At 42.5% G+C, this 16,704-nt stretch overlaps 1 protein-coding gene across 1 annotated transcript in view; it reads right to left on the minus strand.

The window, feature by feature from the left end:
• The window catches only part of CCDC83 (coiled-coil domain containing 83), a gene marked incomplete at its 3' end in the record, with an annotated part of 50,363 nt that extends 35,516 nt beyond the window's left edge, over window positions 1-14,847 (minus strand). The window contains exons 1-4 of the mRNA XM_081153833.1: window positions 14,691-14,847; window positions 14,363-14,423; window positions 7,341-7,463; window positions 1,902-1,986 (exon numbers count right to left, since the gene is read on the minus strand). Coding sequence (XP_081009959.1) covers window positions 1,902-1,986; window positions 7,341-7,435 — 180 coding nt within the window. The 5' untranslated portion in view covers window positions 7,436-7,463; window positions 14,363-14,423; window positions 14,691-14,847. The remainder of the gene's footprint in view (window positions 1-1,901; window positions 1,987-7,340; window positions 7,464-14,362; window positions 14,424-14,690) is intronic.
• Between the last annotated feature and the right edge of the window lie 1,857 nt (window positions 14,848-16,704).

The raw sequence follows: 16,704 nt of genomic DNA on the forward strand, positions 1-16,704 counted from the left end.
TCGAGCAGAAGTGGTGGAATAGCAGAAGTGAAAGAATGAATCGGGAGGTCAGGAAGTGGACACAGTGAACCATGAAAAAGCTAATGAGGTTCAGTGGAACAATGACTGCAGAGAGAGAGAAAGGTTATAAATGAGGTGTCAGCCTAAACACACATGGGAAGGGATGACGGGTAGGAAGGAAGAGGGCCATTCCTGATTTTGACAACTGAAGAGAAAAGTATATCTTGCTAATGAGTCACATGTAATTTAGCAACTTAAATGCATGTGACCTCGACATTCCAGTTTAGACAGGGGGAATTAAAAGGATCCAGCCAAGAGAAGAGAGTTCCGGGAAGAGAAAACAGCCTCTTTATTGTAAAGGTGCAATAACAAGAAAGAGCCTGGGTTTCCCAAGATTTAAAAGAAGCAGTGGTAAGCAAAGGGTGGAGCAGCTGGAGACAAGGTGGGAGAGGTGTGCGCAGGTCAGATTTTGCAGGGCTTGAAAGCTTTAGGAAGGACTATGGATTTTATTTTCTGTGCAATAGGAAGCCACTGCAGGGTTTTAAGCACTGAAAGGTTTACAGTATTCAAAGGGCAATCTGGTTGCACTGTGGAAAATGTACTGGCTAGAGAAGGATGGGTAAGAGATGACGGTGGCTTAACCTGGAGCAGTAGTAGCATAAATGGAAAAAAATAGATTGCTTCACACTGCTGGGTCCACTAGTGACCCCTGGAGCAGAGCTAGGCCTCTCCCACTCTTGCGCTAATCCTCATGGAAACAAGAACTTTGTTTCTGGCTCCATTGGATGGGCTATGGGAAAGTGACTCCTTGGCCCTGATCAGTTGTCCTTTCCACAGCCAAATGGAAGTCCCAAAGCTGACCGCTGGAGGATGTGCACTGGTCCCTTGATGGCAGCTCACTCCGAGCACGTAGGCCAAACTGCCGCTTCCCATGCTCATCCGCAGACCCAAGTTTCTGTTTTTGTCCGTATTACAAGTGACTGTTCCTTGAGAATCATGACAATGTCAGGGTCACAGTTATATCACCACCAGGGCCTGTCTTGCCCAATAAATATCTGCTGAATGAACAAACTAGCCCTGTGAGGAAGACTAGGAAGCCCCTTTTTATAAGAGGGAAACAGGGATCATCCCAGTTTGGGCCAAAATGACATCGGCAGTAAGTTGTACAGTCAGGATGCAAACTCAGGCCTCCGATCTTAGATTTTCGTTAAAATTTATAGATAGTCTCTTTAGACAAAGCTCCCCTCCCCAAATAACATTTAAGTGTGGAAGTTTCAGGGTCCATATAAAGTTAATGTTTTGATAGGGGACACCCTCAGTATTTTCTCATTCATGAGATGCTTTACGGGATAAGTTTAATGATCATTAACTGCTTTCAACATTTATTTCTGTTGGTCTTTATTTCTCATAGTCGTATATAGCACCCCTTGGATATTCATTTTAATCTGATTTTATAAAAACAACACATCATCCTAAACATTAAATTAGTCACTTTAGCAACTAAGATTGTATTTTTCAAATAATATTTACATAGTCACACTCCGAAAATCTAAAAGAAAACAGATGCAGAAATTAAAAATAAAGAACCAATGTTTTATAGTTTGGCTAAATAAGAAATTAAAATCTAAATGTGGTTTCAGAGCTTTAAAATTTTGAACATAAGACTCAAGCATCCTCATGATTCAAACGGATTTCCTTTGACATTGCAATTAATATAATAGGAAAAGCAGTGTCCTCTTGCCTCACATGTACAAAAAAAACTTAAATAGATTGTAAATTAATCAATTACAAGCACTAAATAAGATAATTTCCTAGGGTACATTTCATCATAATTCACAATTTTTTAAAGCATTTGTGTAAATGTTTAATGACTTGAAATAGGCATTAAATCTTGTACTTACTCTTTCATGATACTTTTGGTTCTTTTCTCTAAGACTCTTTATCTGAACCATGAGACGTTCTACTGTATTTTCCTTTATTTGACAGCTGTTAATAAAGATAACATTTGTTACAATTATTTATCTTAGAAAAAATGAGTGAGACAAAATTTAAAAATTCAATTATTTGAGTCGAAATAAAGTATTAAATATATTATAAAAACCCATTTAGGGATAAGAACCTTTCTTAAGTATTTTGTGTTTCTGGGTATACTTTTACTCAGTAAAATATAGAGCTAACTTCAGTTTTTTAAAATCAATAACCATTTGTATTTCACAGTAGTAATTTTGATACTTTCTAATGATCTATAAATAATTTAGCTTTAAGAAAACCTAGGAAAGGGCATGCTGAAAACGTGGTTTCTAGAATTCTAAAAATGTTCAGACAAAAATGACAAAACAAAGACTTTATAAAGTATGCCCATCTTCTTGAAAAAATAAGGTGAACTAGGCATACCTATTGGTTCAAGTTCATTAGTATGTCATCTCTTCTATAAATAATAAAAACTTCCTTCCTGACACACATACATTTCTTTAACACCCACAAGTATTTGCTGAGCATCTGCTAGGTATGGAAGAGAGACAGAAAAGTGCAGAAAGACTGGCATAGGCCATTTGATGGCTATTTGAAGTGTTAAGTATATCTCAATATCTCTGCTACCTAGTAAATCTGAGACCAAATAAATCTGAGACCAAAATAAAGCCACAGAAATAGCTCTGTATAGCCCCCTTGACCTCGATTTAAAAAACACACAAAAATATAGCAGTTCTGTGGTGTAGTGAACAGAGGAGAGAGTGGTTAGTGAATGAGGAACTCTGGTTTTCAATCTTCTCCCTACCACTTCTTACCTATCTGACCTCAGGCAAGTCAATTCTCTGAGACTCAACTTCCAATGGAAACAACAATACCCAGCTCTACATATTTTTATAAGGATTAAAATAAGAAATCATATGTGAATGTTTCTGATATAAAGTACTTAGTAAATTTCAGTTGAATTTGAATCCTACTTCCTCAGCGCTTCCTCCGAATGATCATTTGTGTTGGTGACACTGTAGACCTAGCAGAGAGAAAAAGAAGTCTCCTTCTTTCCGGATGATGATAAAAATGGGACATGAAAACAAAACAAACAATTCTTTTAGTGGCACCAAAGCTCAGATTAGATACTACAAAACTCGGACTTTAAGCTTGGCTCTCCACTAACTGCCTCTTAGCCTGTCAGGCCTTGGCTTGTTCTTCCATGAACAGGAGAATTGAAGGAGATAAGCTCCATCGTTCCTTTTCAGTTCCAAACTTCTACAACTTAAATTTATCAGTGTTCCCTTTCCTGCAGTCATGCGTACAATGGAAATTTAATGAGCAGCCTCCATGTGCCCAGCATTGTTTTAGGCTGTATACAGATACTGACAAACAATGTCTTTATGATCCTCCCCCTCAAAGAGCTTACATTGTGCTTGACAATAAAGTAGTAAACACACAAGCATATTATTCACCCATTGGGATCAATGCTATGGGGGAAATAACAGGATATGAGAACAATAGTAATTGGAAAAGCTCCTATAGATAGATAGGGTGGTCTCCACACAATACTTAGAAATAAAGCTATATAAGCAAGTATGAACCATATTTTACTTCTTACCTAAAGCTTAGAGGCACAAAAATTTTGAAAGAGTTCCCTTTCCACCTCCAATTTTTAAGGAGAAAACTAAAAATGTTTATAAATGAAAATGCTCTGAAAAGAGCCTGTGCTAATTACTCACATAATTTCTGCAATTATAAATTTCTGCAATTATAAAAAGGGTAATCTTAATTCTCCGCATGGGTGGAGCAGGCAAATGAATCTCAAGTATGTGGTCTCCACTGGTGTGAGACTGAGAGCCCACCTCGATGATGACTGAGCAGGCAAAGATCAGACTGGAGGTTACACAGCCTGATCCCAGATATCGCACGGGACACACTTGTACTAAAAAATTGTTGTTTATCTGAAATTTGAATTAAATTGGGCATCTGTATTTTCATTTGCTGTATCTGGCCTACACTTAAGCCTACCATCTCTCCCCTCAGAGAAGAGAGGAGCAGACAGACAACCCAGGGCCTTGTCTTGAGTTCCTTCTGCAGTGAGCAGTTAGAAAGATCTGCGTGGCCTTGGGGGGGGGGACGACACACTTCTGAGATACCCAAAAGGGTTTGGCAGCTTCATCGCCCCCCTTGGGGAGCATGTTAGTTGCAGTTCTGATTTAGCACAGACTGTCCTGGGAATTCACTCCCGTAGCCTCAGGCCTCATGGGGAGATGGATTTCTCTCCTCACTCAGCCTCACCTCAGAGCTCCACACTATTAACCATCGTGGGGATTCAGGCTTCACTGTTCTCTGTGCTTTTTCCTTTTCATATCTCCCTTGTCGGCTCAGTGCCCTAGTAACCCACATGTCACACTAAATGCTGAAGCAAGTGGGATAAAAACCAAGAGGCAAGACATATTAAGGAGGCTTGAAAAAGATACAGCACTATCCTAAAGCACAATGGTGTGAAATCGTTAGTGATGCAATATATCACCTTTCCTCTTCCCTCCCGCCTCTGAAGGGCAGCCACATGTAGGCGATGAACATCCATCACTAGCATATTGCTCCCTCCTCTCCCCCAGAAAGTGGGGAAGCTAAACTTAGTGTCACATATCGAAAGCTGCAGAAATGAATTTCTTAGCATAATAGAAGTTTTGAGAGAAAATAACTTGACTAAGATACATTCAAATTTCTACCTTGTGCTAGTATATAATTTGAGGCCAAATACGAGAATGTTCTATGTATAATTTATTTTGTTTTTATAGTTCCAAGACTGGGTAAAAGTATGAGAAAAGTGGAACATACAGACGACAGGAACTGTCTACTAGAAAGTATGAAGGAAAACTAAATTTTGAATGACCTTCAATGAGGTATGATTTATGTACAATATACTTAAAGAGCACAACTTGATGAGTTCTTAATGATATATATACTCATGGAGCAATCAAGATGCATGAAAGTCGCTCTGGTTACTCTCTTCCCACCTTAAAGAACATAATTATTTGCATGTATGCATAAACCAGGGACACAGATAATAGTCTGGTGAAGGACAGGGGAGGACAGTGGGGTGGTGCAGGTGGAGGTGGTCAATGGGAAAAAAGGGGGACATCTGTAATACTTTCAACAATAAAGATAAATTGAAAGAAAAGAAAAAAAAATGTCAATGAAGTGTCATCTTTCTCCCTCCATGCAATTTCATTGAGGATTCTAAGGAAAATATATTTGGATTCTGAAAAATTCTATACTTTTACCTTTTTTTTTAAACCCATAATCAGTCCACACCTATTTCTATATCTATATCCATACTTCTTGTAGAAAACTGGGGGGGGGGGGGGAACGGACAAATACAGGGAGAAAATGAAAACCATCATTTCTCAGAGATGATCACCTTATAGGTTTAATATTGGCAGTCTCAGCTCTTTACAAGCAAGCATGGAAGTTCATGGCCTTTTTTTCTTGGGATATATTTTTTAAAAAGTTCAGAAATTGTTGACTGACTACCTACTATGTGCTCTCAGTTCTTTGTAGGAGCTGAGACCGTATAAGGGAAACATTAGTTGCTGCTGAGGGGCCCTTGAAGAATCCTTCCTCAGACAATGAGGGGATATCCTCATTTGCCATGTGACAAATTTTCTGTCACCTAGGAACACATGGAATGAGTGAAGTGTCCCTAGCAGCAAGGCCTTGGCTGTTCCAGGCCATGAGATTATTTATTCAGTTTTTACAAAGGAAAGGGAACAAAAGCATGGGATGTTTGATTTATATCTTGCACTAGATCATGAGAATTTTTAAATGTTTGCCTCTTCGTAAACCTCTGTTAAATAGGGGAAAGACTGGCCTCTGGCTGACCCAGGAGAGAGAGAAACAGTTGTAACTGGATGTTGTCACCGTAAACAGGGACAGCGAGTTGGAGACCAGGTTGTATTCACCGAGGCTGACTCTTTGTGCATCTCTCCCAGGATGCGATGAGGAAACTTTCCAGTTAGGTTGAGAAATGAGTGCAGGTAGCATGTGGTTATCACTTAATGTTATCTCAAGCAGAAAATAAAAGGGAACTTTGTTAAAACTTCCTTTCCACGGATCTGTCTCTCTTAGTGTTCTGACCATTTCACTCACTGCCTTCTAAAGAAAACATGAAGAGTCTCTCAAGAAGGAGATGAGTTCTCCCTGAATGGTAAAAATAATTCTCTTAAACAGAAACCTAGTCATCAGTCTCATGGGTTCCCCGCTTTCTGCCTGTCCCCTCCAATGAATGTCCTGCCATTCCCGCCCCCGGCAGGGCTCTGCTCGTCTGCCCCTGCCGAAGCCGGCAGCCTGTGCCCGCCCTCGCCCTCACCCCGCCTCCCCTCCTTTCCTGGGCTGTAACAAGCACTGCCTCACCCAGGGTCTTTTCCATAAACCTTCCTCTCTCCCACTCAATGTCTCCATACACCTGTTCCTCTTCCAGAAATCAGCTCAAACATTGCTTCCTAAAGTAAGCTTTTCCTGACCCCTCTGCATAGCACCTTAATTATAGCTACGAAAATTTTTTTAAAAGAACTTGAGTTAGTTGTCTGACGTGTGTCTCTCAGGCTTCATCAGGGCAGGGACCATGTGGTCCTGCTCGCTGTTGGCCCCCAGTACCCAGCACTGGCCTCATTCTTGGCAAACATTCAAGCATTCGTTCAACAAATGCATGAATGAAGTATATTCTTATTTGGAACAAGACTGACATATGACCATTCACTCCCTAAGAATTACACCCACCCTATGCCAAAAGCTGGGATTCAAAAGCTCTCAAGGGGCTCAGTTTCCATTGGTTGGATAAAACATGAACAGAGAATAGGTATGACCTCTAGTTTTGTTTCCAGTTCCTGGGAATGAAACATCAAGAGATGTTATCCTTACTAAAAATAACTCTAAATCATTTGTATTTGATCTGTAGCTATTTGGAGAGAATGCAAATTGGAATGTATGGAAATGAAAAGTTAAATAAAGAAGAAAAGATTTCCTCGTTTACTCTTCTCTGAAGGTGCGCTAACTATTCTACGTGGTACTTTAAAAGGTAGGCCAGCAAGGTGTTGTGTGTATACAGGAGAGTGACGAATAACACAGTGGAGGGAGGGAGGGAGCTAAAAGCACATAGATGAATGCTGTTTCATAGCTGCTGCCTGGACTATGTTATAGTCAAAGTTTCAAAACTTTTTAAAAGATGCACTTAGCACAAGAGTGCAAGCATGCCTCCACTCCCTCCCACCCCAGCTCCCCTGGTAGCTTCTGAGGGCATCGCCTTCCCTTTGGAGCGACAGGAGTCTTAACAGTGTGTGCCATTTGCACACGGGAACCTTTGAACAGTCCAAGCTTACTGATAGTCTAGAAGAGCTTCACTGGTAGGCAGCTTCGCGTCTTTCGGCGGCGCATCTTGAGCATCCTTTTTATTTGCTTTCGCTGTGCTTTCCATTGCGGTGCTTAGCTAGTAAGAAATATACCTATTTCGAAAAGAGATATAAGAGAAGTAAATAAACTCTAGTCTTTGCCCCTCTACTGGTGCTTTCTCGAGATAAGGCACAGCTGAAACGTAATTTAAAGCCGGCTTTTCCACCACACTGCTTTTCCGTCTAACGTCCACCACAGCTCTGGGGCGTCATAAACCAACTGCATTCTGGAGTCTGGTGAATCTATGTGTTGCCCAGGAACAGCGTCGCCCCAACCCAAACTGTGTGAGACTCACTCCCTTATGTTACCATCTACGTCTGTTGCCCCTCAAACTTCTTTAAGAGCGAGGACTGAACTTTTTCAATCGTTTTATTTCTCCACGGTGGTTGGCAGAATAAAGTACACGTAGCAGCAGCTCAGTAAATGTCTGTTAATTTTGAAAAATTAAGACAAAGCAAAAGCACAGCTTTCTATGAGCGCCAAGAAACCTGGATCCAAAAGAAGTAGGTTTGGCCAGGGTTGTCATAAAGAGCTACTAAGAGCACACATTAAAGTATTTTTTAAATGTTAAGAGGTTTATAAATACAAGGTAATGATAGGGTATTATTATGAACAGTAACTGTTCATCAGCTATTAATTGCTTTTGCATCTCATAATAAAAAATTATCAAAAATGATATTTTTTAAAAGGGAAAATCAGGTCCACTGTTCAGATAGTTTTATAGTAAACTTCAGGGATTTTATATGGGTACTAAAGTACTTCCTTTCAGATTATTGTCTTTAACAGATTTTTTTTATCTTTCAATTTCCATTAATCTCTAAAAAAAATAACTGCCTAACCTTCCGTCAGTGTATTAGTAGTTGGGTAGAAAGAACATAACCTTTATAATTTGTTAAAACGGCTGGGAACTCTGTGAGACTGGGGGTGATGTAATTCCCGTGCACAGTAAATCCCCGTCAAATGAAGAAATAAATAAGAAGGATGAACGACACGGGCAGATGTGTTTCAGTTCCAGAGCCACTACCCAGTACCTATGAAACTTTGAGTAGGTTACTTATTGTTTTTTAGCTTCAGTTTCATTATCTGTAAAAGTGAGAACAACAATCTTATTCTGAAAGCTGCTGTAAGGATTAAATAGGCTGATATTTCTAAGGCACCTAGCATAGTGTCCGACATAGAGAAAGAACTGAATAAATATTATGCCCCCTTTAGTTCCATCTCCAGGTCATGCTTCTTCAGAGGTAAGGCAGCGATGACTGCCTGCGGCCAAGTGTGACGATGCGCGGAAAGGCTCATCTATCTGGTTTGCTACCGTCGGCAGTCATCATTGATTTGGATCGCTGAATTGGCAATCTACAGAAACTATTCATATCCACAGTGGGAAACTCTCTGAAGCGAGAACACGCCTTCCCCGTTCCAGGCCGCGCCGCACCCAGGCCTCCAGCGAGGGCTCCGTCTGTGCCCGGGCTTTCCTGACCAGGTGTGGTCATCTCTACACTCTGACCGACTTGAGTACAAGTGAATGCAAATGCACTACAATGCTTTCCGGCTGAAAATCACGCAGGAGTCATAACAAAAAGATTTAATACATGAAGACAAGGCAATGTATTAACTGCCATCTTCTCCGATATGAAAGTACTGAGGATAATTCCATAAGCTACAAACCAAAGTGTGTTGTTATACCATCACAGCTCACAGAAACTTGCCAGCTAAGAAAAAAAATTGCTTTCTTTTGTTTCAGATGCAGAGTTGAATGTTTATTTTCTATTTAGAATTAGAAGTTTTAACTTGACAGTTGCACAAAAAGAGAACATGCTGACAAGTGTTTCATCTCACAGTAACTTACTATTTAACAATGATTTTTACTATAAAATATTTCATTTAAAAGTTAAAACAAGTGTCAGCATTAACCTCCAATTTTCTTCCCGAGTCATATGGAAGAGATCGAAGTATTATGGTTCCCACCTGCAGTACCCATCTGGTACTAGAGGAAAAAATGACCTCATCTTGCAAAATTACCTCAGTTACCTGGCTCTAATGTTTTTGACTCTCTGACTAATGTATAATTAGTTACCTAACTGCAGCTCGTGGCAAAGGATTTTAATAAAATATGAGTGAGAATGTGGATCCATTAAGCTCCAATGATTTATGCATAAACTATACTAAGACTCATTGTTTCACACCCTTTCCAGAAAATTAGTAACCTGATTGGATTGTCTGCTTAATAGTTGCTTTATTGCAGTGAGTTAATGACATTATCTCAACACGGACTTTTGCATTTGATAATGTTCTACAAACAATGAGGATTTTTATAAATATTTACAAGGGTTTACAGTTCCTGACCACCAGATGATTTCCATCTCAGTGAAGGGTGAGAATCCTAGAAAAACATTCACCAAGTAACATAATTATCTTCCAGGAAGATTTCACTTAGAATATTTCCTGACAAATGGACACCTCATCTGTTTGTAAGTAACTGTGAACATTTGTTCAGTGCCCGCTCTGTTCATGCCACTTTACCTGGCTCGCCTTTGGTTACAAAGTAGAGAAGAGGCAAGATCTCTACTCAGACTGATAGGAAGAAAGAAGTGCACCCCCGTAGAACTTTTTAAAAATAAGGAACAGCTTTAAAAGACTGTAGCAGAGTTGTGCAGGTAATGAGTGATATGGAGATCTTCGCTCACAGTGTGACCTTTTGGGGCCATCTGGGCTTCCTCTGTTGGGGCATCCCACAACAGGCCAGGGGAGGGCAGGGGAGGAGGCTGGGTTTGAAAGACTCAGGTCTCCAGTCTTTTCAGAGTCTATTCCATGACTCCTTTCTATAAGAAAATGTTTCATAAAATATTCCCTAACTGCTTCTCAGTGAAAAGTAAGACATCTGTTTAGTAAAAATGGACATATGATAGCCATTTTCTTCAATGCACTATTATTCCATAATGCTTTACTTGACCGCAAAATTGCCCAAAAAAACAACCAGTATGTTCTTTCCTGTGCAGTCTCAGGATCCTGGCTTAATATCCAGAAAGCTCCTAAAGACCTTTTTCATGACTTTGTGGAGGCCATAAATATCCAGAAGCCTCCCAATGATTCGTGTCATAATTTCGTGGAGGCTGGGAGGGATGGAAGCTCTGCCCGAATACCTTTCTGGAAATTTAGAATGGATCCTGACATTTGTTAGCAATGTCTTATATAAATGTAGATTAAAATGAAAGGTATTTATTCATAGCGTTAGTAATGACAGAAGTCTGAATACGATTCCATTAGTGGTTGAGCAGGATTTAGTTAGAAGAGCTCTCTATGGGTGTTAGAGTCTTGAAGTCTAATCCTGGCTTTGCCATTGATTAGCTATAAACTTGCGTGAGGTCTAATAAGATTACTACTGCTACTACTACCCATAATGTGGTACTTCCAAAGGTCTTCATTAAAGAGCAGTCTAACTTTAAAGGCTCTTATCTCACTACAGTGTTAATTGCACTGTATTTTAAAAAATATTCATGGAACCTCATCTTCAACAAAATATGACTTCTTCAACACTGAACAGCAACTAACTACTTCAACAAACCCTTATCTTTGGGAATTCAAAACAGATATTGGCACATAGGCATGGGCGCAAACTAGATGTTCAATAAATGTTTGATTTGAATGATTGACTTGTAAATAATGAGTGCTCACTTTCTTTACTAATGGCCCTATTTACGTGTTCCTAATGTTGTATACACCCTAAATTTGGAAAGCAAAATCACTTTGACACTCAAATTCTCACTTATGCTAGAACACATTTTTAATGCAACTTTTAAATGCTTTAGAAAAACCTGAATTCATTTAAAGCCTCTTAGTAGTGATAATGTTACCTAAAATTTAGCTTAAAAATATCAGACCTCATTTGTATATATTATGTATATGTAGCCCAAAACAGCTTTAAAATGTAAAATACAGCCAGCTTAAAGATATGCTAAATAACCATATATTCAAACCAAGTTATTAAAAAATATCTGGCTGAATAACATTTTCAACTTTCACTATCATGATTGTGATATGCATTACATCGGCATGTATTTTCTTTAGCAATACAAATCTTCGGTCAGTTGCACTCCCCCCCCCCAAAATATTACACATGTCCCTTTTTCTCCCCATTGACCCCTTCCATCCCCCCCAGCCCTCCCCAGTCCTTCACCACACCATTGTCTGTGTCCTTGGGTTGTGCATATATGCATAAAAATTCTTTGGTTAATCTTACCTCTCCCACTCCCCTCCTTCTCTCTGAGACTTGTCAGTCTCATCCATGCTTCCATGTCATTGAATCTATTCTGTTCATCAGTTTATTAAATTCTTTAGATTCCACATATAAGTGAGCTCATGTGATGTTTGTCTTTCTTTGCCTGGCTTATTTTGCTTAGTATAATACTCTCCAGGGCCATCCATACTGTCCCAATGGGTATGAGGTCCTTCTTCTTCACAGCTGTGTAGTATTCCATGGTGTGAATGTCCCACAGCTTTTTATCTACTCATCTACTGAGGGGCACTTGGGCTGTTTCCAGATCTTAGCTATTGTAAATTGCGCTGCTATGAACATAGGGGTGCATATATTCTTTCTGATTAGTGTTTCAGGATTCTTAGGATATATTCCTAGGAGTGGAATCACGGGGTCAAAAGGCAGCTCCATTTTTAATCTTTTGAGGAACCTCCATACTGTTTCCATAGTGGCTGCCCCAGTCTGCATTCCCACCAGCAGTGTACAGGGTCCCCTTTCTCCACACCCTCGCCAGCACATGTCGTTTGTTGATTTGTTGATGGTGCCATCCTGACAGGTGTGAGGTGATGCCTCACTGTGGTTTGTATTTGCATCTCTCTGATGATTAGTGACGTTGAGCATTTTTTCATATGTCTGTTGGCCACCTGTATGTCCTTTTTGGAGAAGTGTCTATTCAGGTCCTTTGCCCATTTTTTAATTGGATTGTTTGTCTTCCTCTTGTTGACTTGTATGAGTTCTTTGTACACTTTGGAAATTAGCCCCTTATCAGATTCATCCTTGGCAAATATGTTCTCCCAGGCCGTGGGGTTCCTTTGTAGTTTGAGGCTGTTTTCTTTTGCTGTGCAAAAGCTTTTTAGTTTGATGTAGTCCCATTTGTTTATTTTTTCTTTTGTTTCTCTCGCCCTAGGAGATGTATCAGTGAAAATTCCACTATGTGAGATGTCTGTGACTTTATTGCCTACATTTTCTTCCAGGATTTTCATGGTTTCATGACTTACATTTAAGTCTTTTATCCATTTTATTTTTGTATATGGTGTAAGTTAGTGGTCTAGTTTCATTTTTTTGCATGTAGCTGTCCAATTTTCCCAGCACCATTTATTGAAGAGACTGTCTTCACCCCATTGTATGCTCTCAGTTGCACATTTTTTAAATTACAGTTCCCAAATTATATTGGATTCTTAGCTTAAAAATTGGTCTATCTTTTGTTCCTGAATTGCTAGTAACAAATGGTTTGAAATGAAGTATGTTACACTAACTTTTCTAGCAATCTGAACTACCCCAGCCCAACTCCTATTCTCCTTCAGTTTTAGAAATATCAAAAAAGAAACAAAACATAACCATGAAGAGATTATTGTGAGGATAGTGGAAATAGAAGCAGTACTTTAAAAATCTGATGGAGAACACAAAGGTTTCTATCTTCAAAGAGCAGTGGTAACGTAAAAGGATCTATTAAAGTTGGGTCTTGGGGTGGCAGAAAGGAAATCCATGAGCAATTAGCACACACACTAATAAATATCCAGTCATTATTTTCCTTCTCTGCCTTCACAAAAATCTTTCCCCCACCTTACATGGGACATCTCCAACCTCCCAACCATTTCATCTCTCTTTGCCAAGCAGAGAATTACGGGGAAACAAATAAGGTACCATACACTTCTAACAAGTTAATAATTTTTTAAAAGAAAGCAAAACCTATGGATTGGGAGGGTGAGGGTGAAAGGCCATCGGCAACACACTCACAGTGGGAGGGGCTCTGTGCTGATGTTGAGCAGGATGCAAGGATGAGTGAGGTCCTCGCGCAAAAGGCACTCACCACGCTGGGAACTTGGTGAGAAGAGCATTCAGAAAAGCAAGACTTGGGGCTAGTCCTAGCTCCTCCACTAGTGGGCAAGTCTCTAAGCCTCTCTGACCCTCCATTTCTCTTCCATCTTTCCTACCTCCACCCAGAGTCATTAATGAAGCGCAAATGCTTTGGGAAAACAGCCAAGTGTGTGGATGAAAAGGGGCCACATGCTGACCTGACTAGCTCAGGGAAGGCCTGTGGGCAGCCTTGCAAACTCCGAGGCCTAAAGTGACCACAAAGGATGGTCTGAAATTAAAACTTTTAAACTAAAAAGCAGTTTATGGTGGGTAGTCATGTCCTACGCCGGTATGTTTCCCGACAAAGGTCAATCTTTACCTTCACGGAGCCTGTCTATTGTCTTGTTGCATCTACGTTAACATATCGTTGGAATATCAAAGTAATTTCCCTTTTCCCAGACCCCTCAAAGCACAAGCACCACTCTGCACAGACCACCGATCCCCTCATTGTTAGAGTTGTTGACTGTTAACTATCCTGCACCCACCTAGTAAAAGAAGTGTGCGTCTATCATTTCACTTTACATCCAGTCCCAAAGGTTTCCCCGCTTTGCCTTTTCCCATCTCCCTAATCTATCGCCAGTGGATTTCATGTAACCCATTTACATCTCCTCTTTTGATTTAATGTATAAAACAAAGTGCCAAACTGCCATTCTCCGGCGCATTGTCTCAATGCGTTGAGATTCTGCTTCTGGGCATGGTGTCAGCAGTTTGGCTCAAATAAACTCACAAAAATTCTTCCCAGGTTTGACTGTTTCTTATGTTACCAGACGCTAAAGCCCCGTACAAATGAAGACGTTATTAGCTTACTGAGCATCTGCCGAGAGCGCCGGGAAGGTGACACACCTGAATGAAATTCGGATCCTGTGCTCCGGGCGAGAAAGATCTAGAAGAGCAACTGAGCAACCTGCCGCAAGGCAGAGAGAGGGGTGAATTTTCTGGTCAGAGCAAAACATCTCCCTCCCTGTTTCCTGGGCGAGGAGGCGCCCTGTGCCTCTAAGAACCCCTGCCCCCCACCCCGGGGCCCCTAAAGGCCCAGGTCAGCTCCCAGCGGGGGACCCCAGGAGGCCCCCACCAGGCCCACTTTAGGGCAGAGCCAGCTCCCGGGCAGCGAGGGTTGGGCGGAGATGTCTTAACAGACGGGACGGAGACGGGGACCCGCGGGCCTCCCCACCTTCTCAGGGCCTCCAGCTGCGGATACACCGCAGGGGGCCGCAGGTAGCGCTGGGGGGGCCAGGGGCCAGGCCTAAGGTCGCCGGCGCGCCCTCCGTTTCCAAGGCGACCGGCCCCGCGAGGCCTCCAGGTTCCACCGCCCAGCGCAGCCCCGAGCCAGCCGCGGGCCGGGCGCGCCACCTGCTGGACGCTCGAGGAGGAGTCGGGGCCGCACCGCCCCTTCTCGGCAGCGGGGGCGCCCTGGGTCTGCCCCCCACGGGCGTGTCCCCGCCGCGGCTCAGCCCGCCGGCCCCGCGACACGCTCGGGCCCCTCCTCGCCGCCCTCTAGCGGCGGCCCGGGCGGGGATGAGCTGCGCGGAGACGCGACGCCCGGGCCCCGCGCTGGGACCCTGAGCTGGTCGCTTTCCGTCTCTGTTTCTTCGCTTGTGAAACGAGCTCTCGGGACCGACCCGTGGGCGGCTCCCACGCGGCTCGCGGGCTGGGGGAGGGGTCGTGCGCCCGCCTCCGCCCGCTCCGCCCGCAGCCGCCGCGGCGGGTCTTCCGCGGGCTCTCGTTTCGCGTGAGAGCCCTGGGCTCAGCGCCAAGCGGAGGGGCCGCGCCCTGGACCGCGCGCTGTGTAACTCCCGGCCCTAAACATCCCGACCGCCTGTCTGCCTTCTTGCTTTGCTTTATTTCCTCCTAGACACCCCCCCCCCCAAACAACAACAATGTAGATTCCATCTTTCCCCGTGCCCGCTTTTTGCAGCTTTCCCGTAATTCGAGGGGGGGAACATCGCACCCACAGCCTTCCCCGCTCCCCCTTTCTTTGCCCGCAGCCTTTCTCACCCTCCGCCTGAAGGCAGCGTCTCCGTCCTGGGCGCCCCCACTCCCACGAGGGACACCCCGCGTCGCGCTGTATCCCCCTGGCCCGGGGGAGACAGAAGTGAGCCGCCCCCCGGGGCCTCCGCCCTCTTCCTAAGTCGCCTGGTTGACATTCTTGAATTTCATTTTTAAAGATAGGTTAGCATACGTTTTATGCTTGATGCGGTGTTGTATCAGTCACGCACTAAGAACTTCTTCAAGGAAGGGGACTGAAGCAGTTAATAAAGTGTTCATTAGATTTTAGTTAAGGGAGCTTGTCTCATGAGTAAAAAGTCACCCAGGAGTTAAGCAGTTTGAGGTACATTCCGTGGGCCCCTCACCTGAACCTCCCCGCACCCTATCAGGGTTACATGTTTGCTCAGTGCCAGGATCTGCTGTGACTCACACACCTGGGAAGGTTTTTCAGGATCTTCCCTAGAATAACAGCAACAGGTGGGATTAGGGGGGAAATGAGTCAACAGAGTAGGGAGGCAGGAGGGAAAAAAGCTACCGCCCCCAAATTTTAAAGCATGCGGATTTTTGGTGGTGGTTCAAGGGAAAAACAATTTTGTGATTCTTCAGCACGTTGAATTCATTCCCAAATATTTCCTATAAATCTTGGGCCCGCTTCTTTTACAAGAGCCTGGGCCTATAGTCAAAAATGTACTCTTACCCTATCATTTATCTCCTGCGCAGTTTTTCTTACGGTGTTTGCCAGTTGGTGGTCAAACACTGAGGCCAGATAGAAACCATTTGCCAAGTTTCCTCATTTGACCTCGATTTTCTGTTAGCCTTACCTCGTTGGGTGGTGTAGGAATAGAGGTAGGAGAGTTTCTATGGTAGAAAAAGCCACGTTTGTTGTCTGACTTGCGGAAAAACACAAAGAACCTGTTTGGTATGCACAATTGCTAAATATTTTATACTTTTACATTTTGTATGTGTTTTCATTGAGGGTCACTACCTCTGCAAACAGACCCTAAGGCAATCAACCAAATGTGTTAATAGTAAATCTCACAATAATTTTAGAGACCTGAGCCTAGTGATTAACCCATCAACTTTGCAAACCAGTTCAAACTTCTCGTAAATAAAAAAGTTTACTGACAACAAAGTTGCTTTTGAGAAATAGAAAAGCCCTGCTGTAACTTCTTGCCCAAAAACATTTTTTCCTGACAAAT

The sequence above is a fragment of the Miniopterus schreibersii genome, assembly GCF_964146895.1.
Source record: "Miniopterus schreibersii genome assembly, chromosome: 12".
In the NCBI taxonomy this organism is placed as follows: domain Eukaryota; kingdom Metazoa; phylum Chordata; class Mammalia; order Chiroptera; family Miniopteridae; genus Miniopterus; species Miniopterus schreibersii.